At 39.3% G+C, this 27,334-nt stretch overlaps 1 protein-coding gene across 2 annotated transcripts; it reads right to left on the bottom strand.

Moving 5' to 3' along the window:
• Positions 1-7,525: 7,525 nt before the first annotated feature.
• Positions 7,526-26,872, bottom strand: ANAPC4 (anaphase promoting complex subunit 4). Of its 2 annotated transcripts, none has more exons than XM_075709060.1 (28): positions 26,765-26,872; positions 25,838-25,943; positions 24,612-24,744; positions 23,269-23,343; positions 23,101-23,127; positions 22,938-22,982; positions 21,095-21,179; positions 20,593-20,703; positions 19,944-20,027; positions 19,607-19,693; positions 18,829-18,893; positions 18,693-18,735; positions 18,508-18,584; positions 17,959-18,059; positions 17,828-17,879; positions 17,466-17,521; positions 16,217-16,263; positions 15,211-15,267; positions 14,998-15,054; positions 14,349-14,442; positions 12,528-12,625; positions 11,911-11,972; positions 11,793-11,831; positions 11,604-11,705; positions 10,411-10,488; positions 9,471-9,641; positions 8,123-8,246; positions 7,526-7,741 (listed from the first exon to the last, which is right to left on the bottom strand). In XM_075709060.1, the coding sequence occupies exons 1-28, from the start codon at positions 26,870-26,872 to the stop codon at positions 7,526-7,528; spliced, it is 2,400 nt and encodes a 799-aa protein (XP_075565175.1). The 2 variants fall into 2 exon arrangements, with proteins under 2 accessions (XP_075565175.1, XP_075565174.1); XM_075709059.1 differs by having other exon boundaries at positions 16,214-16,263.
• Positions 26,873-27,334: the final 462 nt, after the last annotated feature.

The following is a 27,334-nucleotide window of genomic DNA, read 5'->3' on the forward strand; positions in this document are numbered from 1 at the left end:
CATGTCTACCCGCTTTTTTGAATGCTTCCATGGATGGTGACTCCACCACCTCTCTGGGCAGCCTGTTCCAATGCTTGACCACCCTTTCCGTAAAGAAATTTTTCCTAATTTCCAATCTAAACCTCCCCTGGCGCAGCTTGAGCCCATTTCCTCTTGTCCTATCACTAACTACTTGGGAGAAGAGACCAACACCCACCTCACTACAACCTCCTTTCAGGTAGTTGTAGAGAGCAATAAAGTCTCCCCTCAGCCTCCTCTTCTCTAGGCTAAACAATCCCAGTTCCCTCAGCCACTCCTCGTAAGGCCTGTGGCCCTTCACCAGCTTTGTTGCCCTTCTCTGGACACGCTCCAGCACCTCAATGTCTTTCTTGTATTGAGGGGCCCAAAACTGGACACAGTGTTCCAGGTGCGGCCTCACCAGTGCCGAGTACAGGGGCACGATCACCTCCCTGCTCCTGCTGGCCACACTATTCCTGATAGAAGCCAGGATGCTGTTGGCCTTCTTGGCCACCTGGGCACACTGCTGGCTCATTTTCAGCCAGCTGTCAACCAGCACCCCCAGGTCCTTTTTGGCCAGGCAGCTTTCCAGCCACTCTTCCCCAAGCCTGTAGCATTGCATGGGGTTTTTGTGACCCAAGTGCAGGACCTGGCACTTGGCCTTGTTGAACCTCATACCGTTGGCCTCGGCCCATCGGTCCAACCTGTCCAGGTCCCTCTGCAGGGCCATCCTACTCTCCAGCAGATCAACACTCCCGCCCAACTTGGTGTCATCTGCAAACTTACTGAGGGTGCACTCAATCCCCTCATCTAGATAATTGATAAAGATATTAAACAAAACTGGCACCAAAATGGAGCCCTGGGGAACACCGCTCGTGACCGGCCGCCAGCTGGACTTAACTCCATTCACCACTACTCTCTGGGCTCAGCGAAGAATATAATTTTTCCTGAGCGAGTCATCAGATCCCTTGATTTAAATCAGATCCTACTTTCTCTCAACATTCAGCAACTTCAAACTCCTCCAAAATACAGACTGTATCTTTATAAGAGGGTATCACATCCATTATTTGTCATGTGATATTTCAATACTTCTGCCAACTACAGTAATTCTTCATGTAAAAAAAAATTCATTCTATTTTTAAAAGTATTTTAAAATTTAACAGATAGGAAAAGGGAGAAAACCAAGACACATTGTAATTAGACATATATTTATAGATCACCAGCAAAAGTCCTTGAACATGAATCTCCCAGGTCCAAACCATGCCTTCTTATTTGGGAGCACAGCACACCTAGCATTGTAGATCTCCCTGAAGTTGAAATAATACTAAAAATTTCTAAGGAAGAAAGTAATCTGAGCGTGATATAACTGAAAAGTGAACACTCAATCGTATAGTCACTTCTGATTTCAGATTAGTGGCTGCTTGTATTATAAGGCAGAGATCAACCCTGAGACTTATCTACTAAGCAGGAAGCTTCTACTTAGAACATAGGTAGAAGTGAAACATGCAGTTGGGAAACTGAATGCCTTGGTCACTTCTTACTTGTAGGGCGCCTTTTTAGGAATATCAGTGTCTTTTTTAATTCTTGTGAAGCACTCAGCTCTGCTGGTTTATATCCTTTTTTACAATAGTCTGGACATTGATACCTAGTGTGAGGAACTCTTTTTATCCATTTATTGTAAGTCATGATGTCATTGATCCTGCATGACCACAATATATCCAAACTCTGTCATAAATTCTGGCAAGAAACCAGACCAAGAAGTAGGTCTGATCTGACTGTTGACAAACATAGTAGGAATTTAACAAAAAATTCTGCTTTTGTGTCCAGGAGCCTCCATTGACCTTTTATAGGGATAATCAAAAGGTGGAGTTTGGGCCAGAGCAATTTGCTTTTAAGTTGCATTCAAACATCAAGATGATTAACAGATACCACGGAGAAATCAACAAACATACCCCTAAACTCTGGACTGGTATTTTAAGTCTTCCAAAATTATCTTGTCAGATACATTGCTGAAAATCTTTGCATCCAGTTCTTGCTCTCCACTTTCCCTTCATGCTCTTTGGACTGGATCCATCCTTTCAATCTTAAACACCTGGCTACACCCATCCACCCCCTTTGCCATTATTTCTTATGTAATCAACACTGCAGCAGCAGCAAACCATAAAGCCAGGGAGTACAAGAACGGAAGCTGTTTTCATTTTAAAACAAAACAGATTTCATTCACTCACACCCTCATATCCACATACACACAAACACCTGGATGTGTGTGTCCAAGCAGTCTGTGCAAAATTTAGGTGCCAAGACTCCTGAATCTGGGAGGTCTGTCTAGGACTCCTGACAACACAGAGAAAAAAGGACACCAGCTATTGAGCTCTTACTGCTTTGGGCTCTTCTTGGGCTGGCCACCCTGTGCTGGTTTGGATAGGCCTTTTTGTACCCTTTAGGAACTGCCAATAATCAGCTGTCCATCTTGTCCTGCCTCCAAGAGTCATGAGGATTTGCTCATGTCTTTTGCCTCCTGACCACCTGCACGTAGACACATGCTAGGATTCTGATGACCTGCTAATCTAAGTGACTTCAACATATGGCATTCTTACGAGCCCTTTTGCTGCTGTCGTTCTTTCTGGTACTTCCACTCCCAGACATTCCCATTCATACCAGTCCTAATGTGTCTATTACAATTCTCAAAAATTTCAGTGATCACCAACCATGGAAGAGAACTACAAAAATTACAACCCTCTGCAGAAGAAAGCAGAAAGATTGTTTCAGTGCACAGCAGAACTGTACAGTATTTTAAGGCAAGAAGTGAACCAATCATAATTTGGCCATAGGTTATAAACAGGCTGTCTTCTGACACTAGTTTCTTTAATAGTCTTCTAATAAGACCATTTGCATTCCATGTTATCTCTCTCAAGGGATTACTATACATTGAAAAACATTCCAGAAAATGAACTAATTTATAAGAGATTTACTTCTAGGTACCACAAAAAATCCAGAACTCTCATCTGCTTCACTCAGTAGTTCATCTTCCTGCCTTAACTTAAAAGAACAAACTAACTAGAAATTAGGGCAAATGGTATGTTGTTTTTCATGCAACTGATCAAAATAACACCATCTCAAAATTAATATACACTATCTGGAAACCACAGTGCCCACTGATGCCTTTCAGCCTCATTCTGCATTTCAATATTCTGAACATTAGCTAAGTAGATGGAGCATTGAGCCTAGCATAATTAGCTGCAAGACAGGGGACATCACAAATACCACACATTTCTAATAGAGAAAGCAAAAAGCATTGCCCATTTGCTTCTAGTCTAGTAGGATTCCACTACAAAGGGAATATGGTTAATTCAACATATGGAAAGATAAAGTTTATTGTTCTTGAGATTATTGCAACACTTGAAAGCACTGGTCTTTGTGCTATACTCAGGAAACCGTAGGTTACCTCAACAGTCTAAAATAAATATGTGACCAGATGAACAAATTCCTTACCTTTGCCCCTGTGTGTCTTATCTGTAGTAGCTGTTTAGGAGATGATTTTCAGTGCACCTGAGGGCAAGTCTTCATCTTCATTACAGAATTTATATATGAATTCTCTTGAGAATTGCAAGAAGCAGAATCAGCCTCTGAAGACTTTATTTTAATAACTAATTTAAGAAAAATAAAAAAAGGAAAAGGGAAAAATGATGGTACCTCTAAATCTATAAAAGAATCACTAGGGTGAGAAAGAGAGGGTTTTTTTCAAATTTTATTTTCTGGTCACTTCGGAAGAAGGCCTTGGAACCTCACTTTAGGGTACGTGCTAGCTACCTGAGAATCTTCAGACTGTAGAATCAAACATTTTTCAGTCAAGCAAACAAGTAATTGGTTTGTTCAAAGCAGAACAGATTCAATGACCTACTAAGAGAACTCCAAAACCAGATCCAACATGCAACAGCTCTACTGACATGGGACTGAATTCCTTTTGTATGATAGTAAGAGCATGGATTTGAAAACAGCCTTTTATTTCCTATACTAGGCCCTAAGTAGTTCTTTTCTTTTTCTCGTAGTAAGAATAGGCTCACTTTAGGAAGAAGGGCTCCTGGTGAGAACTGTAAGAACTAAACCTGAAAGGATTCTTTACTTTATCCTCTAGGTTAAGTGTAAGAACTGCATAAAACCACTCAAGGTCTTCTGATTCACAGGAGCAGGCATGATTACACAACTTGCAGAGAGCTGCGAGCAGAGCTGTAAAACCACCAGCTAGGAATAACAGCCATATAATACCCCCTGGGGGAAGAATGCCAGAACACCCACACTACATTTATATCCCATTATAACTTACTTCAACTCTGGACTTTGCTGGCACCAATGGTCTCCAGACTGATTTGCTAGCAGCTCTATTACTTAACCTAAAGGTATAGATAAATGCATTTATTCACCTACAAGCGGCATTTCTTCTCTTCCACTTCCAGAGGTGGTGTGCTTTTTTTTCTTAGAATTCCTCCACAGTGACATTCTCCATAGAGATGTCATTTTGCATCTCCCTCCTTGAAACTCACCCTGTGACAACTCCTTTCATCCTCTCTCCTCCTTCACGTGCTTCTCCTGACTGCTTATTATGAAGTGATTCATGTTGAAGTCTTCCTTCCCCTCTCCAAAATGTCCTTCTTAGACTGCTACCATTGCTCCATGGCACAAGCTAAGCCAGCTCTTCCCCTAAACCAGCTTGTGAAGCAAGAAATGAGATTAGAGTCACAACTCCAAGAGCCAGCTATTTTTATGTAGCAAGAGAGATCTTCACAGATATTACTGCAGTATGTAACAAGATACATGAGCCAACTCTGACTACAGATATTAACACAGGCCACAGGAACTTACTAAAGAACTTAAGTACTTACATAGATGGCTTTCCCATTCTGTCAAGGTTTACATATAGGCTTAAAGCTTTTTTAAGTAGGCTTTTCAAAGCCAATCAGCATGGGGACCAACTGTAGGTATTGTTACAAAACCGCACATCCCTTCTCCCCTCTGCAAAAAGAAACAGTTAACTAAAGCGAGCTTTTGTTCACCGTTTCTCTCCATCCATCTCCTGTCTTTCTGAGCAGCTGAAGTGGTCATTTATGGAGGCAAATGAGAGTGTGCAATGAAATCCATACACATGGGAGGCAACAGTACCATGGCATGCCCAGGTTGCGAAGCAAAACAGCACCAACTGGTGAGAGACTGAAGCAGGAACTCGGCAATGTGGCAAGTTTTCAAGTCATGGAGATCAGGCAGAAAAGACATGGACAAAAGGTCTGGAAAAGGGATTACACAAGGTGAACAGCAGAAAATAAAAGAAAGGCTGGCCAAGATCTTTAAAAAAACTAAAAATGCCACATACAGAACAGGTAAGCATTAAAAAAAGAGGCAGTGAGTGATTCTTAGAGACCTAAAGATTAGTATTACAAGGAATGGATTGTGTGCACAGTTTCTGAGAATATAAAAGTTCTTTTGACTACAAAACTATCAAGAAAGAATGAGACCTCACAGCAGAAGAAAGTTGAATGAGCCTTCAGCATAAAAAAAGATGATGAAGAAGAGATCAAAGTGGTGACATCATTGTGTCTAGACACCATCAAAATCCTGAAAAACTTCTAAATCAAGTATTTCCTAGAACCCTTTTTAAAACAGATGCATAAGCACATTACTGACACATTTATTATTAGAGAAGTCTGGTAGCAAAATAAAAATAATTTTGACAGAAGGAATCAGCAATGCATTCAGAAGCACTGACCTAAACTGGTGCATTCATATCACGTCACCGTGACATGTAGAAAGTGCACATGTACTTATCCAAGCCAGAAACAAAACTCACATTGACTCAAGTATATCCAAGACCGGACTAGAAAGATGCACAGAATAACCTCAGGGAGATTTCTGAAGGGCATGCCCCTGTGGCACAGGACACACCCGCTATTAACACAAATTTAGAAACAATTATGGGCAGGACAGATCAGATTTCCACACACCCATGGACTAAAACTACTTAGCAGAAAGCACAGCAAAACAATTGTTTCCAAGCACTCTAGCGTGACAATTCTTAAAGTTAGATCAGAAACAACAGTTTCCTGGAAGAACACAAGGCCAGGCTTAAGCTCAGTGGGTTCTGTTGTAGCAGTAATTTCTCATCAAGAGTAACTGCTTTACACAGAAAATCCACAGCACTTTCAAATGGGCATTTCTGCCCCTCCTGTCCTACAGCTTCATTGTGCCTTCAACCATTAGCATGTTAGATGAGAACGCTGAACAGCAAGCAGCTTTCAAGGAGGTTGGTAAGGAAGAAAAAAAATAAGAGGTCTCTTTCAAAACCGAACAGCTTTGTTTACAACGGTCTCCCCCAAAAAGTCCAAAAACTTCAAAAGTCCACTTTAAAAACCAGTTACTTAGAAATTCAAAACAAGAGAAAGAGGAAAGACTAGCAAAAGTCTAGTATTTGATTTTTGCAAGGCCAAGTAGCAATTTCAGAAGATTTATTTATTTATTTTTGAAGTACAGAATGGAGCACATGCATAAGACCTGGTCCTCCTCACAAGTACAAGGTACACTGAGTGTTCTGAAGAAAGCTCATGCATTTAGCAGCACTGTTCATTCAAAGAGCTGAGTTTTAAGGCAGTTAAGACTCTGACAGCTAGTAGGGAAGAAGAAAACATTTTAGATTTCTAAACTCTGTTTCTAGCTTCTACTGCTTAGCACTATGCCATTCCTACAGCAATAAATTAGCAAGGAACATGATTATGCTGAAGCCTATACATGACATACAATGCCATGTCACAATAAAAAAATATACTCTTTGTTGTAACTTTTCATTACAAAAATACCAGATGGAGAAGACAGACTTTCAGGAACAAACTCACAGAAACTAGGCAGGCTGAGACATGCAAACATTTGACAAAACATACACACATACACACACACAAATGTTCCACGAAGGACTAAAGAACTGCACAGATTGAAATACTGTGTTACTGAGGACAGATGTTATCAAAAGTTTTTAAAAGTATGTATTTAAGTAACAATTGTTAAATTTTGTTGTCTAACTAGTCTTATGCTGATCTGCAAGCTTGTTGTTGGCCATATGCACTCAAATTTCAGCTCTACAGGACACTTCTGTACCTATTACTAGAACACAAAGTCTGAGAAGAAAAGCATTCGGTCCTGAGTTTTGTTGCTTTCACATACAAGTTCATTTAATCTTAATGACAGTATTCAGGACTCAACAGGTTAACTACAAAAACATCAGTTTGTATTTCTTTTTCTCCTCACCTATAAAAAAATGCAAACGGAAAAGCTCTCAAGGAAATTTAGTTCACACCAGACTATGTGCCAGAGAAAAAAAGGTCAAATAAACGTACTCTAGAACACAGACGGTCTTAGCTGAGAAGTAATAGAGAATTCTGACACACAACGTCCTACTACAACTGCTTGAGCAGGTAACAGGATACATCATCTCAACAGCCTGAAGTTAGATTACAGTCTTGTCCCTTTACCAGTATAAAAGCCTAAGTCAAGGATCCAGACTTGATTCGTGTTCTTCAGTTTCATCAGGTAGCTCTTCAGCAGATGCACCACACACATTGTCCTGGTTATCTGCAGACTGATTTAACTCATCAGGTTCCCCAGCTGCAATCTGAGTTGTTTCTTCTTCCTCTTCTTCCTCAACTTCCCCATCATCCTCTACATCCATCTCAAACACCCTCACATGACGGAGATTTGAACTTAGCTACGGAGACATTAAGAAGTTTCCATTAATACATAAATAAATAAATGCACCAATACCATTTTAAATGTCAGCCAATAGCTTTGAAAATAGCCTTTATCTTTGAAATGGAGGTATCAAGGAAATTAGCAACTTTTTTATTGCTCTGGAGGCTGAAAAGTAAAGCAAGTAGATCTATTAACTTCTGTTAAAAGTTTTTCCATGTTGTGTTATGAGAGAGGTATGACTATCCTGACACACTTAGATTATGAGCGAATAATCTATTTGTCTAAAAAAAAGTTTTGATAAATTTCACGAAATTAGAAGAAACAGATTATCACTCGCTCCAGTCACAGCATGTTTTCTTTAATAGTTTACAAGCTTGTTCACAGATACTGTACTTACCACACAGGAAACTTTTCTAATGCCATTTACAGAAACATATTGAGCTTTCATATTCTCCAGCACTCTCCATTGATTCTCCAGGAAGACAGTACGTGTGGATATCTCTCCACTTTGCTCATCCAGCCTGCACATAGCAAGAAGAAAAGCACAAAACTGGTACTTAAACAATTCCAGTACTAAGAAAAACCTGTCAGTCCATTTCTTTTATGTCTAAGTTTTACTATATCATATGCAACCAGCAGATAACCTATTTGAAACCATAAAAACACTGCTACAGATACTCTACAGTGGGGCATCCAGCTGGAGCTCCAGTGGAGACACAGCATGTTTCAACTAAGGTAAAAAGATTACAGCAGGTGAGAAGGGAGTTATAAAGCCTGGTCTTCCCACAAATAACAGCTACAGCAGGAGGATGAGGATGGCTTTCCTTCAAACCTCTCCTCTGCAAGAAGAGGAGTTTCTGAACAAAGTCCTGGAGGCGAGGCCTCCACTTACACTCCAGTTGTATCACAGTCCAGCTGTATCACTCCAGTTCACCCCCATTCACAGGGACTGTATGAAAGAACTCCCTGCCTGGTACAGTGGCCAGGATTAGTTTGAACTTGCTTTTAGTATTTTCTATTCATTCTTCAATACACAATTTCTTTGTGGCGTAAAAAAAAAAATTTACAGTTCAGTATGGCTCTTTATTTTGAGGTAAAAATGTATCTTCAGCAAGCCACCAAAGGTATAGGGAGAAAAAAGAAAAAGCAAGTGAGGCACAACAACTAAAAGATTGGATTCACCACCTGAACTACATTTGCCTTTTCTGTGTGTGTGTTCACTTCCCCCAGATGCTCTCCTCTCCATGTGCCAACAAAGAAGCACCAATTCTGATGTTTCAAGACTAAGCTGACAATAGTTGTAAGTGTGACTACCAGGGGAGAGATGAAGGAATATCTGTGTATCCTTATTACAAGGCAGAGGTATATGAGCAAATATGCTGAAAATATCCTAAATTCAAGTATCCTGACCAGCAAAGTTAGCATCCTCTAAAGAAAAGAGGATTTCTGATTCTACAGGATGTCTTCAATTGGTCCTCCCATTTCATGAGAGCCATGTACAAAGGTAGTATTCAGTCTCAAAAAAGCAAAACCAACCCCAAACCAACCCCCCCAAAAACCACAAAACGAACTGTTTAGGAAGCTTCCATCTCCCCACCCCACTCTCCCTGGCACAAAAAGAGGTTTTGCTTTTAAAATATTTACACATACACACACAAAGCATGAGTAACTGTACAGAATTAGAATATCTGCTTAATCTGCTGTTCAGTTCTGCATTTTCAGACTTGCTCAAAGTTCTTCAGTACCTTTTAGTAGAATCCCAGATGAATTCCCTATCTTGGTCCTCATCTGTGTATACTGAAGATAAAGGCAGCTGAGCCAAGACTCTCTCCTTCCCCTCTTGTTCCACATTCTCCTTCAGAACTACAGTTACAGTTTCATCATCATAGAAGTGTGCATCTAAACAGCTGTAGCATCTATAGGAAAATAATTTAGAAAGCATCAAGGAATAAAAGTGAGCGCAGAACTAAAAACACTTTTAAGTTGCACAGCATTCACATTAAAAACTACTAGGCAGTAGTTAACAGTGAGCTTTACTGTAAACAATAAAAAAGGTCAGTCATGCAGCTAATGCTGAAAGACAGCCAAAACCATGGCAGACTCTTGTATCATGCAGGAAAAATGATTCTGAAGGAAAAAAAAAAAACAAACGACCCCAAAAAAACCTTACTAGCTTATTTTTTCCTATTTCAGGTGAGATGTAAGAAACACAAACAACAAAGATTTAGAAACACAACTGAAGGTACTGAGGGCAATCACATCTGGCCTTCCTACATGAAAAGGTTGAGCTTAGTCTGCCATGCCTTCTAAGATGCCTTCATTCAGGCATATCAAGTCTCCATCTTACTTAAAGAACATCACAGATATAAACAAGAGCTGTTTCCAGCTAGCTTTGTTTCTTGCACGCGTCCTAAAGCTCCAGTTTTCAAGTAGAAAACTAAAATTTATTTGGCCTTGAGATGAAGTGCAAAGTAAGACTCCCACAGTCCTGCAGCTTCATGCACCTGTGCCACTTCTTTCAGCCTGGCTCACGCAAGGACTACAAGCTGGTCCAGTGTCTGTAACTTGCAGTATAAAAGCCAAACTATAATGCCTGGTAAGTTAATTTAATGTAAAATAAACACTAGAAAACATGGTCCTCAATTTAGCAATCTGCAATTCTGGAAAAAAATCAAATATACTGACCTGGAGTCCAAGCTCTCATTTATACTGTTGTTCAAGAAGTTTCCAAAATCTACTGCAAGAATTCCATTACTGACAGACCTAGAACAACAGTGTTAATTATCTCAGTGACTGATTTCTTTTCCATTCATAGAGAATCCAAAATCTCCAATGGCAGCTGTAGTAAGAGACAGTGTAAGCCTGCCTAAGCTTAGCACAATACACTACTACATCCCAAAATGATATAACTGGTGGATGGGAACCTTTTCATTTCTTCTGCCCCTCAGCAAAACGTGACTAATGGAGTCAAATGGGAAACTGTGTCTGGCTTGTGGGATACAGTTGTTCTTTGCTGAATCCTTGGATCAATTGCTCTAGTCTCAGGTCTGTTGAGTTACTTGTTACTCAAATCTACAGAAAATGAGTTTAGACTGGTTTAGATATCAATGAGGGAGGAAACAGGACAGAAGCTATACCACAAGGCTGTAATTTTGTCATCAGCAGTTCTCAACTGGAAGCACAAAGATATTTTCACCCTGTGTTTTCTTTAGCAGTAAAACTGCTTTAAAAATCCCCACCCCATCACAGTTCATTACTTCCTCAAACTAAATGACACAGATTATAAAAATCAGTATTTTACAGAGAGAAGTTTTTGTTGTTTTCTAAACCCAGGTCATTTCAGTGCATTTTAAACAGTTGTATCAGCACAACTAGGCAGTGACAAACTGCATCTTGGACACAGAAACTCCTGACACAAAACTACACCCCGAAGAGATGTATTTTATTTGTTGCATCTATGAGTCCACCTCCCATTTTTCCTTAGAGGATTAAATTACAAGCTGCTGCAAGGGGTCATTCAAAGAATAATATTTACAGCAAGACACAGCAACACTGAAAGCATGATTCCCTGTAATTTTTCACAAGTTTGCACAAGCAAGTAATTCTGTGAGGAGCAAAACTAGGGGAGCCTGATTTTTTTTCCTAAGCCTAAAACCATCTTGGGTCTTGTGATTAGATTTTCTGAGTCTAATACAACACAAACTCCTGTTGCAGTTTCCTACTGCACTTCCTAATGTCCTCCTCATTTTCTCTAGTATCCAAGAAAGACTGTATTCATGCTGCTCATTCCTTCTTTTTACAAGAAGACTCAAATTGTAATTGTCTCTGTACACATGTGCCAAAGTTTGTAAACTATTTTTTCCCCCTTTTTGTCTTACCTGGAAGTATCAGTATGTCTCCTCAAAATGTGTATTTTAGAAATAGAATTTTCTAATATGGTGAAGAGAACATAATGTATATTAGATGTTTTGTCATTCCACCTGTAATGTGGGGGGAGGAAATGAAAATTTAGGTCAAGTTTTAATAATTGGTAAATGACATAGAACAAGCAATAGCAGCATACTTACAGAAATGGTAGTTTAAATAATTGAGGTGCAGAATCTTCACTGAAAAGGAAAAAACAAATTTACAAAATGCTATTGTAATTTTCTGCAGCTGAGCTTTAGAAATAGTGTAAAGAAATACCTTTGAGAAGTTTTGTAAAGAGACATGCAGACTGCTTGATGCACTGACTTTCCAATAACATCCTAATAAATATAATGAAAACAGGCCAAAAAATACAGGCAGTTATTCATAATTATACACCTTTTTAAGACAAAAAAACCCCAACCAACCAACCAAAACCACCTGAGTACATCTGAAAGAAAAATCCACCAATATTTATGCTGGAATAAACATCACTGAGGCAAACACTACTGTCACTTGATACACTGTTTCATGTTTCTTCATAATGTATAGACTAATGTATTTCCATCTAACACATTATCTAGTACACAGCACATACACCAAGCTAATTAATGTTAAAAATAGATCCTAATAATGTGGGAACAGAAGACGCGAAAAAAAAAAATCCCCCATTATGCTCTCTCTAGGCTTGAGTCATCCTGGCAGTGGTGAAGCTGGGCTACATGCTACCACCCAAGTTGCAGGCACTTCAGACTGTAGATTAAAACTTCAGGCCTTACTAAGCATGACTACTATCTTCAGTTGACTGCTATCCCTAACATAAAGTTAACATATTTTTTTTATATATATATATATAAAAAAATGATAAAGTTATCATTTATATAAATTGAACTTACCGCTGGCTTTTGTAAACACTGATCAATCACCCCTTCCATTTGCCTTTTGACAAAATGCAGTGATTTCTCAGGATAGTAGGGAAACAAAAGTGGACTTTCTGTAAACAGATAAAGCTCATTGAAAAAATGCTTATATCTCTGTAAAAACATACTACACTTATTATAGTGACAAATTGGAATGAATCCAGTGGAGGGTCAATAAGATGGTCGCAGGGCTAGAGCACAAGCTTTACGAGGAGAAGTTGAGGGGGCCGGGTTCATTCAGCCTAGAGAAGTGAGGGCTAACAAGGAGGAACCTGTTGCTGTCTTCAGCTGCCTAAAGGAGGAGTTACAGAAGACATCATTTTCAAAGCTGCACACAGTGAGAGGAGAAGATACAACAGTCATAAGCTCCAGCAAAGGAAATTCCAACGAGATGTAAGGAAAAAAGTTTTCACAAGGACTGCTTAGTCACTGGAGCAGGGTTCCCAGCGAGGCTGCAGGGTCTCTATCCTTGCAGGCGTAGAGGACTCGACTGCACAAAGCCTTGAGCAACCCAGCCTAGCCTCAAAATTAGCCCTGCTTTGGTTGGATTAGGTGACCACCTAAATTATTCCCCGACTATAAATTCTAACTCAAGTAACTAACTGGATTATAATATGAAACAAGATAAATGAATGAGAAATGGAGGCCTGCCTGCCTCTTCAGCTTTTCTTCACAGCCCATTCAAAATTGCAAAAAGACGGAATTGCATTTACCCAAGAGCTAGAAACACAGTTGTCATAAAATACCTTGCTTAAGCAAAACAATTTCCATACTTTTTATAGTAGCTATGGTTTGGCTTCACTAGGACTGATTCGTTCTTATGAAATGAAATACTTTGTAAGAAGACATTTCGCTTTTGAGATAAATCTCACTACTTCTTATAAGTACATAACCTGTCTCTTTTCCAATGTTTAGAAGGAAAAATGATAAAAATTACATCAACCAACAAAGCTATATAAAACACCAAAGAGGGTAGAAAGTGTCAATGACAGAAGCATTACTTGTCCTATAAACCTTAAAGTTCTGAGAGCGAGACAAACATCTCAATACTTGGCAAATTAACACCAACAAAACGACTTACAAACCATCTCTACAAACAATCACAAATCTTGGGTAGTAACAGAAATGACCAGTCAAGTCGTCTACACATTTAAAGCATGAAACATATTTTCAAAGCATGTTTTAAAATACATTTTCTAAGGACTACTTTGCCAAACCAAAATGCTACCACTTTCCCCCTTTTTATTGAATTAAATAGGCAGAAAAACACAGCTATAGCAAATTCAATAACAAGACAGCTTATGCTGTAGAAGTTTTACAGTCCATGGTTTCTAAAGTTAAACAAGAATAATTTTCACCACCAGCTTGTTATAGTTGCTTAATTCTTTTTCACTACTAATTAACAAAATAGTCTCAGACTCCAGTCAAAGAGAACAAGTTAGGACACTTCCCCTAGGTATGACCTAAGCATAATCATTACTTCCTTGAACTGGAATGAAGATCTCCTAAAATAGACATCTCCTGGGATTCCTTCCAAGCCAACATTTCTGACACTGGTACAGAAAAGGTAGGAAACTCCTAATACTCAGAAAATGGTAATTGACTGGTGGTAAGCAGCTACATAAAAACTGTGCAAAAATAACAAGGCCCATTTATTTTATTCTACTCAGATGGAGACCCACGACTAACACTATAGAAATAACTTGTAAGCATGAAAAAACAGATTACTCTTTTACATTTGTTACATTCTACATTTATCTTTGATTCACTTTTACTTTTTACTAAAGCATATGTTACCTTTAAGATGAGTACTATTTTTAAGAAAGTTGAACCACTGGTTTCCCTCTGTATTAGGTGGTGATACAAGGTCATCATCTTCATCTTTCAAGTACTAGAAAAGAAACAGACATTGGTAAGACTGCATTTTAAGAATAAGGGGCATTAGAATTCACCTCCAACATTGCCCCTCATGCGCCTGTTAAACGTTTCTTCTTAGTTTAACATGCCCTACTCTTAAAACTAAATATTCCACCTCTTCTTGAAACAGTAAGAAAAATCAACTATTGTCTACAATCAGATAGTGATATTTCCATCCATAAGAAACTGATTTTTAAATCCAGTTTGAGCACAAATGTTTTGAAATCCAGTGATTAATGGCATAAAGACAATAAACACATTTCAGTTTTACATTACTATTGCTGGCTGCGAAGGAGTTTCATCCTTTTCCTAAAAATACAGCATGTGTAAGGTAAAACTAAGATACGTTTTTAAACGCTCCTTTTCCTTATAATAGTGGAAAATAATTAAAACACTCTCCTTTACCATTACTGGAATGTGCAACACAGAGCAAAAGAGACAGATAAGAAAAGCGGGCACAGCTTTAAAAGCTTCTCCATCTAAGGATTTTGTCATTCATTTTTCTTCCATTTACGCTCTAGTTCTTTACCTGGCCAACTCTCTCCACATTGAAGTATTTTCCTTTACGATTGTAAAGTTCTGGCGCCTGAAAAAATAATGCAAACAAAACCATTATTTAAACCCCAAATTAATGAGAAATAGTGTACAAAAAGATGATTATTTTATTTAAGATTTTTCAGATTCAATTCTTGGCAGCAAAAATACAGTCAGATGCTATACTTGGCAAACCAATATAACTAACCTCATTGAAGTGTTCAGTAAGAAAATCAGCAACAAACGTGATATCTTTTTGAGTCATCTAAAAGAAAAAAAAAAAAAAAAACAACAGTGACAAAAGCAAAGGATAAGAAGTACATTCCAATGAGCACAGAACACATGTTCTGTAGGCTGAACAAGTGCACCTCCCTCAGCCTGTCCTCACAGGGCAAGTGCTCCAGCCTCCAACCTGCTTGGGAGCCCTCTGCTGAACTCACTCCAGTTTATTCATGTCTGTCTTGTATAGCAGGGCCCCAAACTGGAGAAAATATTCTAGATGTGATCTGATGAGTGCTAAATAAGGGGGGTAACTACTTCCCTTGACCTCCTGGCTGTGCTCCTGTTAGTACAGCCCTGGTTACTCTTGGCTGCCTCTGCTGCCAGGGCACACTGCCCATCTTGCATCCACCAACATCCCTGAGTCCATCTCAGCAGAGCTGCTCCCCCGCCAGCTGGGGCCCTGCTGTGCAATCGCAGCGGGTTACTCTTCCCCAGAACAGAACCTTGCATTTGTCCTTGTCGAACTTCAGGAAGTCCCTATCTGTCCTTTCCTCCAGCCTAACTATTTCCCCCTGGAAGGCACCTCTGCCCTCAAGCATATTAACTGGTTCACCCAGTGTGATGGTGTCTGCAAATCTGATGCAGGTGTATTCCATCTCCTCTACCAGGGCATTGGTAAAGATGTTAAAATCCCATTCCAGATAACTTAGTCATTTAGGGCACATAAAAAGCTGCTATACTTTTTTGTATATATATAGAGGTCCAGCATTCACATACAGTGTACTAAAAAGAGTAGTATTAACAAAGAAAACAAAAAAAGTAATTCACGCAAGACAGCATATTAGCGTGAATCTGCAGGCATCAACCTTCTCAAAGAAACGACACAGATGCTATCCTTTAAGTTTTGGAGCAAAAATAAACCTTTAATCTTGCCCTCTAAATCAAGCAGAATACACACCATACCACCATTTGTTAGAAAATATTACTACTACCTTGTTCAGCTCTGGAAGCACATGATCTTCTGACATCCTCAACATGGCTGAGGGAAAAATTATATTCTTACTGCATTAATATTAATAATGTTTTCCTAATATTCTTAATTTTCTATGGCTATGTAGTAAGACACTGCTGATAAAATAGGAAAGATTAATTTGTCAGAAGCAAGAGACTCTGGAATGAAGAATTATGAATTGAGACTGAAATTAAGCCTCACTTGCCCCACTAGCTTACAATACAAATCTTGGAGAATTTTTCTCTTTAATCTTTTTCAACTGCATTGTACCCTCTATAAGACTGCGATAAGATTATTATAAAAGGGTTCATAAGAATTTATTCATGTACGTACTAAGAGTAGTAAAATGGATATATAGAAAATACTTTAATACTGTCATGCCCAGAATAATGTGTTTTAAGAGAATTGCACAGAAGTAACTTTAAATCAGTGAGGCTTAGATAAACAGTTCTCTGTTTAGTTTCAACACAAGCAAACACGGTGAACATTTAAATAATTAAAGTTCTAATGTTATGACAGAGAACTCTGATAGTTCTGCTTGCTGCAATTTTTAAAATTAAAATGATTATATTCCTACTAGTAAGTGCTAACACTTCATTTCTGATGCTTTTATAGTATCTGGTAAGACTGCTTAGTTTTTTGTAAAGTAGTTATAAAAAGATCATTTAAAAATTATAAACCTATTCATAACCACTTTATAAAAACACACAGGCTAAAACATAGTGTTCTGCACTTGTAGTATTTTACCTGCAGCTACCCAGCTATAACTGGAGGTAGCTATCAAGCGCATCCAGACATTCAGAGACTGTTTACATCAGTGCATAACCTTACAGCTAACTAGGTCTCCACAGGAGGAAACAGCAAGTGACAGAGTAAAGGAGAGTTAGCCTATACTTCAAATTTGGTGTAAACTACATCAAGTCCTTTCATTTCTCCAAGTCAAGACCAGCAAATTGCTCATGAAGCAGACAACAATTTGGAGTAATATTACAAGATAATACCCACTGTACACACACTAAGTTTAATGGAGAACTATCAAATTTATGATCTATGTGTTTAACATTATAATTATTCTTGCCTCATCAACTGTAACCTTTTAGATGTCCAGAAATTTTCTATGATAGAAATAAATAGATGGTTATAACTGAGAGTGGCTTAATTACTTGCCAACATTTCAATGCTTACAATACAAAACAAATACTGGATGCTTACTACATCATCAAGCTTACCAACATACAGCCATCGAAAAAATGCTTTGAAGTTTTTCATACTACTGTCGATAACTCTGAGCAAGAAACAAGAAAAGAAATTACCAGATCTAAATGTCACAAGCTGCTCCCAGCTCAAGTCCCATCTTTACTACAGAAAGACCTGCAAGCACTATCAATTTTTCAAAAAATTCCCAACACAACCTTCTGAGTAAGACTATTCTTGGGATATGAGTCTATGAGATGCAGCGAGACAAGATAAAAGCTCACCACCAACAGAGGAGCCTTGCTCTCCCAGCTTCCTCTATACCCAGCCACAAGCTTCCCCTTAAATACAAGACTCAATAGGCAAGTTTTTTAAATTCTCCAGACTTTATACTTACTGAAGCAGCTCATTTGCTTTCAGGATGAAAGAACCAACAGCAGTAATAGCCTCTGCAAAAAGAGCTAACCATTATTATGAAGCTTTCAAAAGTGAAATCAGAGTCGGTAAGTAGCACACACACTGCTGTACCTTCAATTCCAGATGCATCTAATCCCAGAGACTCATATTTTTGTTTCCATAAAGCCATTCCTTTCAATTCACTCAAGTGGTATAACAGTGCCTCAGAGCCACTAGGAAAGCACAGCAAAGAAGCATAATCTTTTAGTCACCCTTTGGAAGTTGACTGCTTCAAGGCATGCTACATTTTTATCACTTATGTGCAAAGTGGAGAGCTTTATTAGGTGGTCTGGCATGTAAGAGTTAAAGTACACTTCACAGAAAAGCCAATATTGTCCTTTTCGTAATGATTTTAACCACCACACAAAGCTGGTGTGAATACTTTGCATATATCCTACAAACACACCACGCAGTGATACACAGGTGGTGTGTCATGGAGATTGTTCAAAATACTTCAACAGCTCTCCATCACCCAAAAGTAAATCAGTACGTTTTGCCATGATCACAGTCTCTGCACCAGCACACCTACATACAAAGAACTACCGATACAGCGTACCATCTTTTAGCAAAGCATATAACATGCCATTTTATCTATAATTCATTGGACATTCTGTGGCTTACCTCTGCAAATGACTTATGACCAACTTTTGTATACTGGAATAGGAAGACTCTATGGACTGACCGAGTTTTTTTAAACCCTGTTAAAAAAGAAATACAAACATAATAATGCTCTGTTAACTTAACAGAACAGTGATTAAAAGATATTGAAATACATTACTTTAGTATGTTAAAAAATACTAACATACCTTTACCGTCAGTTGGTTCATTAGTAATGCCTGAAGTTCCAGACTAAAGGGGGTCGGGGAGAGAACCAAATATGCATTCATTTTGTATTTCAATATCAAATGCAAATGCATACTCGGATAAAACAACAGTAGCTACCTTGCTTTGCCCCATAACAGCAGCTGCATAAACTCATCCTGAACAGAAGTGGTTGTATTCTTTTCCTGTCAGTCAAAATTATTGAAATAGATTGGTAAAGAGATTAAATCCAGGCTACCAAATAATCTCACAAACACTTCAATTAAAGTATATTGGAAAACCCACCCATATTCTTGAATGCTGAAATCAGACTACTGATCACTGGAAATTTTCATGTATTTTAAGTTATTTTGAATTGTATTACCCAGTAAAAAGCCTCAGCAGTTTGCCACCACCAAGAATCTATTTTAAAAAAAATAAAAAAAATATTTGATTCAATTAACTTCTAGCCATGGTTAATGAACACTAAATTTAAGCAAATCCAAGAGCATCTTAATCATGGCTGTCATACATGCTCTACTGAACTAAGCTGTAAGTGCTGGTGAGCTGTTACTCAACATTTACAGTATTCAGTTTATCAGTGACTGAAGTACAAAGAGCACAACCTTAAATAGAAAGCAACTGATCAGCAGCTGTGCAAGCTGAAAACTATCACTTTCAAATAACTTAGAATAAATAAAATAAAGAAGTATCACAATACAGTCATGCTTGGTTGTACTCAGTTACCTTCAGCGTCAGAGCACTTGACATAAAATAGGTTCCAGGTTGCCTCTGAACTTAGACATTGTTATCTGGAGGCGTTATGCTTAAACAACATTAAGATATGCAGTATGTTAACATGAACAACAGAACTACAGCAAAAAATGTTTTTCCAAAAGAATGGTTAACACTACAATACCTGTACGAACTTTGTTAGCCGTGAGTCCATCTGCATCAATATTTCTTCCCACGCTTCACACATACATGTCAATGACAACTTTATGTACTGTAATACAGATACAGACATTAGCATTATTCCCTTCTTCCTCCCTTCAAAACACATGCAAGAACCAGGTGTTACAATACAAAGGGAAGATATACTGATTACATAAAATTATCAAATTCCAAGTTAGAGCTCTACATTTACTTAAAACCAACTTAAGCTTCCTACTAGAAAACAGTTATTTTACTTGCATTAAGAATATCGAAGCCTGTAAGAACTATGATATTAAAAAGATGTCGTAACACAACTGTACCTGTAACAGAGTTGAAATGTGAGTAAACTTCCGGGCCATTCGAGTTACCTCAGGTAAGTAACTTGATAACAGACTAGTGTCCAGCTATAACAAATGAAACAAGCAACAGTTAATAGATGATTTTTATTTTAAGAAATTTTAGATTAAAGAAATGAAAAGACAGATGGGGAGGACACAGAAAAACAGACATTTCTCATTTCCTTGAAGTTGATTTTAAGAGAGAAATGCATTTAATTCAAAGGGGCAATAAATTTTTTTAATACATCTATAAAAACTTCTGAAGTTCCTCATTTTGGAGTTCTAACAGTAATAGTTTTAAGGATAACTCTTCCAGAGAGACTGGATAATCAATAGCGTTGCTCCTATGCCTTTGTGTGCAGAATGAAGAAAGTCTAAGTAACTGCAATTGACTAAATGAATGTTACATTTAAAGTAATATTTTAAAAGAATGCCTCAGATCATCACCATCAGTCTTATCAGTGAAACTGCATGTTAGTGTTGATAAATCCAAAAGGGTGAATTTCAGAAAGGCTGGAAATAGTAGTTGTGTTTTTTTCTGCAAATAACAGGAAAGCAATGAAGCTACCATAAAGTAATTAAAAAAGCAGTTTTACTTTTAAAGAACATATTTTAAAATTACTTTACTTGCCTGAAAATATGTTATCTCTGCTTCACTGTCTGAAGAGTCTCTTATCTCTGTAATAACTGATAGTGATTTCAAATCACTAGACAAACATAGTCCACGACAAGAACCTTCCACCTGAAGGATTCCAGTTTAAAAGTTAATGAAATATTGCATTTCCGCTAAGATGCATTTACTGCTCTAACACATTCACATACAAAGGCGGCTACAACAACATGTAAATACAAAGTGGAATTTTCAGCTACTGTTCAGGAACAAAAGCAGTCTTTTTACTGTGGACTGGTGTTTGAAACTTTGTTTCATTTGAAACAACATGTTAAAATCACCAGAGTTAGAATGCCTTTCCAAAAATAACCACACAGCCCAGTCAAGAGAAACAACTATTCCTTTCTTTAAACTTCAACAACTCACTACACTTATGTGTAAGCACATATATGTATTTTTTCATTCAATTCAGCTGTAGCTTGATATATTATAAAGAAAAAACATGGAAAGGAATGGAACGTACCCCAGTTACTGTAGCAATCTTGAACATTCCATAAGCATAAATCTCAATAAATCCTGAGCTGCCACCAAGGACAAGAGCATTAAGCCTATAAAAATAGAAGAATGTGTGTTGATGAACATACTGAGAGAAATTCTAATGCATACAAATATAATTCTTAATACTTAAATTCCATCCCTTTACTAAAGATCCCTATAGAATCACTGAACAAAAAGAAATACTGCACTACTGTCTACGATCCAAGAAATGTAAAACCAAAAAATTTGCTTGGGTTTCATTGATAAGACCTGCCTCTAACATTTACAGAAAGAGTATCAATTAGTAAATTAACTGAGAGAATAGGGAAAAAATAACACAATTTAGGCACAGAAGTCCTTCTTCACTAACTTATAGAAGAAAAAAAGTAACAGTTTCTAGCAACAGCCCACCTACCAATACAGGCTGCAAAGCATTCTTACAAAGCTACTTTTGTATTCCCCTGAGTTTATACTAACTACATGCAGAGAAAGTTTGTCACAGTCACTCAGTGGCACTCCTCAGCAAAACCTCAATGCAATAAATATTTGAAATGGACACAGCAGCAAAGAACAGCCACAAGTAACAACACCGTCAGAAACAGAAACCCAGTTCAAAGAACAGGGTCTGGGACAGACAGATCTGTGTTTTGTTCACTTATTAAAACCAACTTGCAGCAATGACTTGGGAAAAAGCTTCTCCATGACCTCTCCCTTTTTGTCTATGTTTAAAACGTTAAACTTTGGCCAGGTTGTCTATTGCTGTCATACATCCATACATCTTCAACTACACATACTGCTTACATTACAGTGAGCAGCAATGCTCTCCAATGTAAAAAATGAGCATGTTTTGCCTCTCCCCTTACAAATATGAGAAAATTAACTGCAACTTCTGCCTGTTACACACCTAAATATATGTTAAAGGAGAATGTTTCCATTAAAACAAGACAGAACTTAACAAAATAGTATCTGAAGAACTTTTGGTTTGATTAATTGAATGGATGAAGGAGCACAGAATCCAGAAAGCTCCTACACCACCGACAGCCACCCCATCTCTCTTTCTGGCAAGGAAGTCCTACGGTAAGAAGAGATACTAAGTCTTAAAAAGGAATAACTGGTGATAGACAGAGATGCAAATTTTGAAATAAGGAGGATGATTCTCAGTGGTGAGACTGTAAGGATCAGTGAAAGAAAGCGAAGGGAAAAACAAGGCACAGGTTAAACGCTCTCCTCAAAGATGCACCACAAGTGCTCCACAAAGCCAGTCTTAGTCTGCTAAACTACACTTCCTCCAGCTGCTCCTCATGTGTTTCCTAATAAGAGGTATTTACTTTATTTTAAAGTAACCCTAATACAGCTGATTTCAGAGTTAATTTTAAGTTTAGCTTTGTCACACTCATGCAAACCCACAGAAATTCCCCATCTATAACAAGCATTCACAAACATCTCCAAGACCAGCTTAAGTAACACATACAACATAGCCTTCAAATACACCCCAAGAAATCTTCTTCTAAAGGAAAGAAGACAAGGCAGCAACAGCAGTTGCTCATAAAGTGCCTTATAATCCCTCTAAATTGAGGAGAAAAGGTGTAAGCTCATGGAAACTTTTTTTTTTTTAAAATATATTCTTTGAACTTTATCTTTGTACGTGAAAAAAGACAGACATTCCATATCCTTTCTCTAGGACCCTTAAAAGCAGATTATGAATAATTTAAAAGTAAACCCACTTATCCATTATTTTATAGCTTTAAAAAAATAAACCAACCAACAAAAAAGAAAAAAACCAAACCAAAACAAAAACCCCACCACAACAACCCACATACGGAATTTACCTTACATCACCCAGAAGCTTCATAATCTCATCTGACTTTTCTTCACTGAAAATACAAAACACATGATTGGGCTTTGCACAGCTTGTCTCAATACCAGAAATCAAAATTAAAAAAAAAAAACCAACACAAAAAGAGAGAGAGAAATAAGATGACAATTTCTTACCTGAAAATTTTTGCAGTGGTACTGTAACTGAAAACAAAATAATTATTCTCAATAACAATGAGCAGACATCTAATCCAAAGCATCTATAGAGTATCAAAGATGAATAACGAAAATGACGACAACAAATGACAAATTCTATCTTCTAAAGCTTACTAGTATAATGCTTACTTTTTTGGTAGTGCTGGTAATTTAGGCAAAAGGAGATTTGATTCATCCTCAGCATTGTAAAAGGAAGTGAGAACACTGAAAAAGAAATAAGACTGTTTTTACCACCCAAGCTGTAAAAATGGGGGGGGGAAGGGAATTTCTTTCTAAATTCAAGGTTACAGCACATACTCAATACCTCATGTATATTAGAGTTACAAATACCAGAGAGTAATCCCTTATGGGGCCATTAATAATTTATCAAATGATCAAACTAATAAAAGAAGTCTGGGGTTTTTTTCCTTTTATTTCCACCGAAAGAGAATATAAAGTTCGTATCTGCTGGCTCAGCAGCTTGCCACCAAATCCCTCATCACCTGTAATGCAGTTGCTGGCTGTGGCCTTCTGTTTAAGCCCTGTACAACCCTGCAGCACAACGCACCTACACCTCAAAAACCCTTCACTCTAAAGACACATTACAATGAGAGGGAGACTAAAGTGCAATACTTAATACCACACCTTAGACATGCCAGAAAGATGAGATTCTCAATAAGGAGATACATCTATCCCCATCAGGAGAAGAATGCTAGAGTGATTTAAGATGTAGTTATTTTATTGCTATTTTAAGCTTGGCGTTTTCTGGAGGTGGGGGGAAAATCCCCAAGGCAGGCTTACACCACCTCCCTTTTTTAAATAAACATTTTATTTAATTATTGTCTTGCACTGCAGTAAGGTGCATATCAGAGGTTTTTGTAAGAGCACAGAAACAGGGACCACAATGTCCTCCAGCTCACAAGTGTTGCTGCGAATTGTCTAATGCAACAGAGCTCAGGGTCACTAGGGCCAGTCTGACTTCCTGAAGCAAGTACACCCATGACAGAATTGCCACTGGGGTTGGATATAACACCAAAGGCACATTGTGAAAGATGTAAGCACCAAACTAAAGATCTTGAAAACACAAGTGAAGAAAGATTTAAATATAATACTTATTCTGACTAACAAAATAGATGAACATAGTAACATTATTATAATTAGTTTAATAAATTAACTGGTACTGAAGTAAACTGGATCAGAAGACTGCTATACAAGCTGACACTAGATTAAACAGCTCTTAAGAGGTGGGCGCTCAAAATCATGCTGAAATTTTTGTGTATAACCTAAAGAACCACAAGACTAAGATACCAGCAGTAAAAATAAGCGTATGAAAAGCGTCTATGCTAACCAAAAGGCAAATTTTAGCCAAGCGGTAACAAAAAGCCATAGCTACATAATATTTTATATGACCACTTGTAACATACTAAGTATAAATTATTAGTAAAGTGGCACTACATAGCCTATAATTTATTTCTAGAGTTTTTCAGACTCACCTGCTTTCCTCAGTTACTTCCATCCAATGCATGTAAGTAATAGATGAATCCACAGAGAAGGAGTGCAAGCTTTCGGGTTTTTCAACATCACACAGAATAATCCGCTTGGTATCAGTAAGGCCAAAAGCCAAAACTAGAGAAAGAGGAGTAAAATGTATGAACAACCAACATGCAAAAAAACCCTCTGTAGTTACTTCATACTGAATTAGAAAATTATGTGTCTCCAAAGCCAATTGCTGGACAGAATTTTCTCTTTGTCTGTTTACAGTCCTTCCAAATTCTCATTTGAAACCTACTCATTATAATGAAGGTTTGAACTCCTATCATATTTTAGGTGATAAAGTCACAGGCATGATCCCACAATTATTTATCTAAGTGTTGAACTGAACACACTTCTAACGCTTCTAGCCACAGTTCTGATAAAGCAGAGGCTTCGGTTTTTGCAAATTTGAGGCCAAAATTATATATAAAGACTGTCCACCAGGAAGGTTTGGGTTTTATTACAACAAAATACAATTTAAGACTTGCTGAGCAACTTTTGCATCACCTTCTTAACTTTATTAATCCGCAAAAGCATATGGCAGGCAAAGGTTTCTATGCTTGCTTACTTGTAATCACAGGCAACCAGCTTAAAAAGAAGTTTCTTAAACTCCTCTGACTCCATCATAAAACCATACAGGTATTTTTTACCCACGTCATAGAAGAAGATTGTTCCCATTCTTCAGCCTCTAATGAGTCAAAAAATTAACTAATTTCCAGCTTAGGTTTATTAAGCTACTAATCTCAACATTATTTCTGTTGGTAAGGAAAAGGCTTTATTTTCTTCTCTGGTGTGTTATTAGAGAAATTTTAGCCTCTAAAGTTCAGTCTGTGCTAAATAAGCTAAGCTCTTCAGTCAACCATGATCAGACAGCCCCTCCCTCTACTCACGCAATAGATTTTGTCACTCAAATAAAATATTCTGCTTAGTTAGGAACTGGAAGTTTCGCTATATCTTGAAAAGCAGTATTTTGGACATAAATCCACCTTGTGAATCTTTCTTGCAATTGCTTTGAACGGTGTAACTCTGTTACTTTGAATAAACCTACATAAAATTAAGCCACCCTTCTCTTCAAACACTTTACTTGAAAATTTCCCTAGCAGATAAGATGTATCATTACCACAACTTTCACTGATTTCCAGTGGTATTTTTATTGCACCATATCACCTCATATACTTGACATTACTTTTGCCATCTGGTCTCCAAGCAAGAGCAGTCACTTCTTTTCCTGTATTTTCATTTGGAGGCAAACTCCACACTCGTTGAAAGTTTGCAAGCCGATGAAGTAAAACCTACAGAGCAAACACATTGAAGAGAGAAAAATAAACCACGTTCTCCCATTACTACCAGTCTGTAAATCGGTTCAAGGTGCACTTTACCGCTTTAACAACTCCGACATCTTAAATATCACCTGCTCCTCTAGCAGATGACTGAATCCCATGTCATTGTAGAGGACAGTATACCGTTCGCTATACAGCAACGCAGAGATCTAAGGCGTGCCTTGTACAAGCCTAGAAGGCTGTAACCAACAGGGGTTACCCACGCTTCTCCAGCAAAAACGGCCTGAAGGCACAACAGTCTGTCCTCACAAATGACCACATACAGCGGGTCTAGGGAAAAAAAAAAATCTGAAAATGGATTTAATTTAAATAGGAAATTTCGTGTGCTTTAAAATCCCACTGATACAGGCAGTGAGAGCATCATCAGAACTTTTCGTTTGGGGAATGAGAAAGTAAAAGGGAAAGAGCAGCAAGCATTGAGACGCTCGATAAAAAATGTTCTATCGCGAGAGGCTTGGCTGAGGTTAGAAGAACCGCGGCACAGGAACAGCCCCGGCACCTCGGCGCCCGCAGCGAGCAGGCAGCGCCTTCCCGCCGCGGCAACCGCTCTTCCCCCGAGCCCCTCCGGCCAGCAGCGCCCGGGCGGCCTCCAGCAGGGCCGGGGAGGCCTCCAGGAGCGCCCGGGCGGCCTCCAGCAGGGCCGGGGAGGCCTCCAGGAGCGCCCGGGCGGCCTCCAGCAGGGCCGGGGAGGCCTCCAGGAGCGCCCGGGCGGCCTCCAGCAGCGCCCGGCTCCCCCTGCCCGGGGCCGGCGGCGGGGCGGCCGCCGCGCTCACCTCCCCCGCTCTGTTGGCCAGGGCGATGAGGTCCCTCTTGGGGGACCAGGCCATGAAGACGACCTCCTGCGGCAGCTGCTTCTCGCCCACCTGCCGGAAGGCGGGCATGGCGGCGGGGCGCTGCGGCCGGGGGCCGGCCCTGCTCTCCCCGCCTGCCGGGCCCCTTCCCTTTCGCCGCGCTCCCCCGGCCCACCGCGCCGCCGCCGGCCTCCCGCCCTCCGCTCCCGGCTTCCGGAGGCGGCGCTTCCCGCCGCGGCGCGGACTGGGCCTGTGGGGGGAGCGGGGCCGCCGCGGCCGCCCGCGCCTCAGCGCCGGGCCCGGGGAGCGGCTCGGGCTCCTCCCGGCCCGCCCGCCCGCCTGCCCGCCGGGGCGAGGCTGCCGCCCGCCCTGTGCCCCGCGGCGGCGGGCAGGGGCTGTGCTCCCCGGCGGGGCGCGGCTCCCGCCCCTCGCCGCGGCCCTGAGGCCTCGCCGGGGCAGGCGGGGCAGCCCCGGGCTGGCGCTGGTGCCGGTGCCGCTACCGGTGCCCGTGCCCAGCCTGGGCTGCCTGCGGCGGAGGGGAGGAACTGCCCC

Source organism: Pelecanus crispus, chromosome 4, assembly GCF_030463565.1.
Source record: "Pelecanus crispus isolate bPelCri1 chromosome 4, bPelCri1.pri, whole genome shotgun sequence".
NCBI lineage: Eukaryota > Metazoa > Chordata > Aves > Pelecaniformes > Pelecanidae > Pelecanus > Pelecanus crispus.

Bases quoted from the DNA above. Each gene is read 5' to 3' on its own strand.
- ANAPC4 (XM_075709059.1), bottom strand. From the start codon at position 26,872: ATGCCCGCCTTCCGGCAGGTGGGCGAGAAGCAGCTGCCGCAGGAGGTC. The intron at 15,268-16,213 runs GTAGTAATATTT...TTTTTCTTTTAG, and splicing joins TTCCAGAGCTGAACAAGGTA to ATGACTCAAAAAGATATCAC. The intron at 15,055-15,210 runs GTTAGTTATATT...TTATTTTTTCAG, and splicing joins TTACTGAACACTTCAATGAG to GCGCCAGAACTTTACAATCG.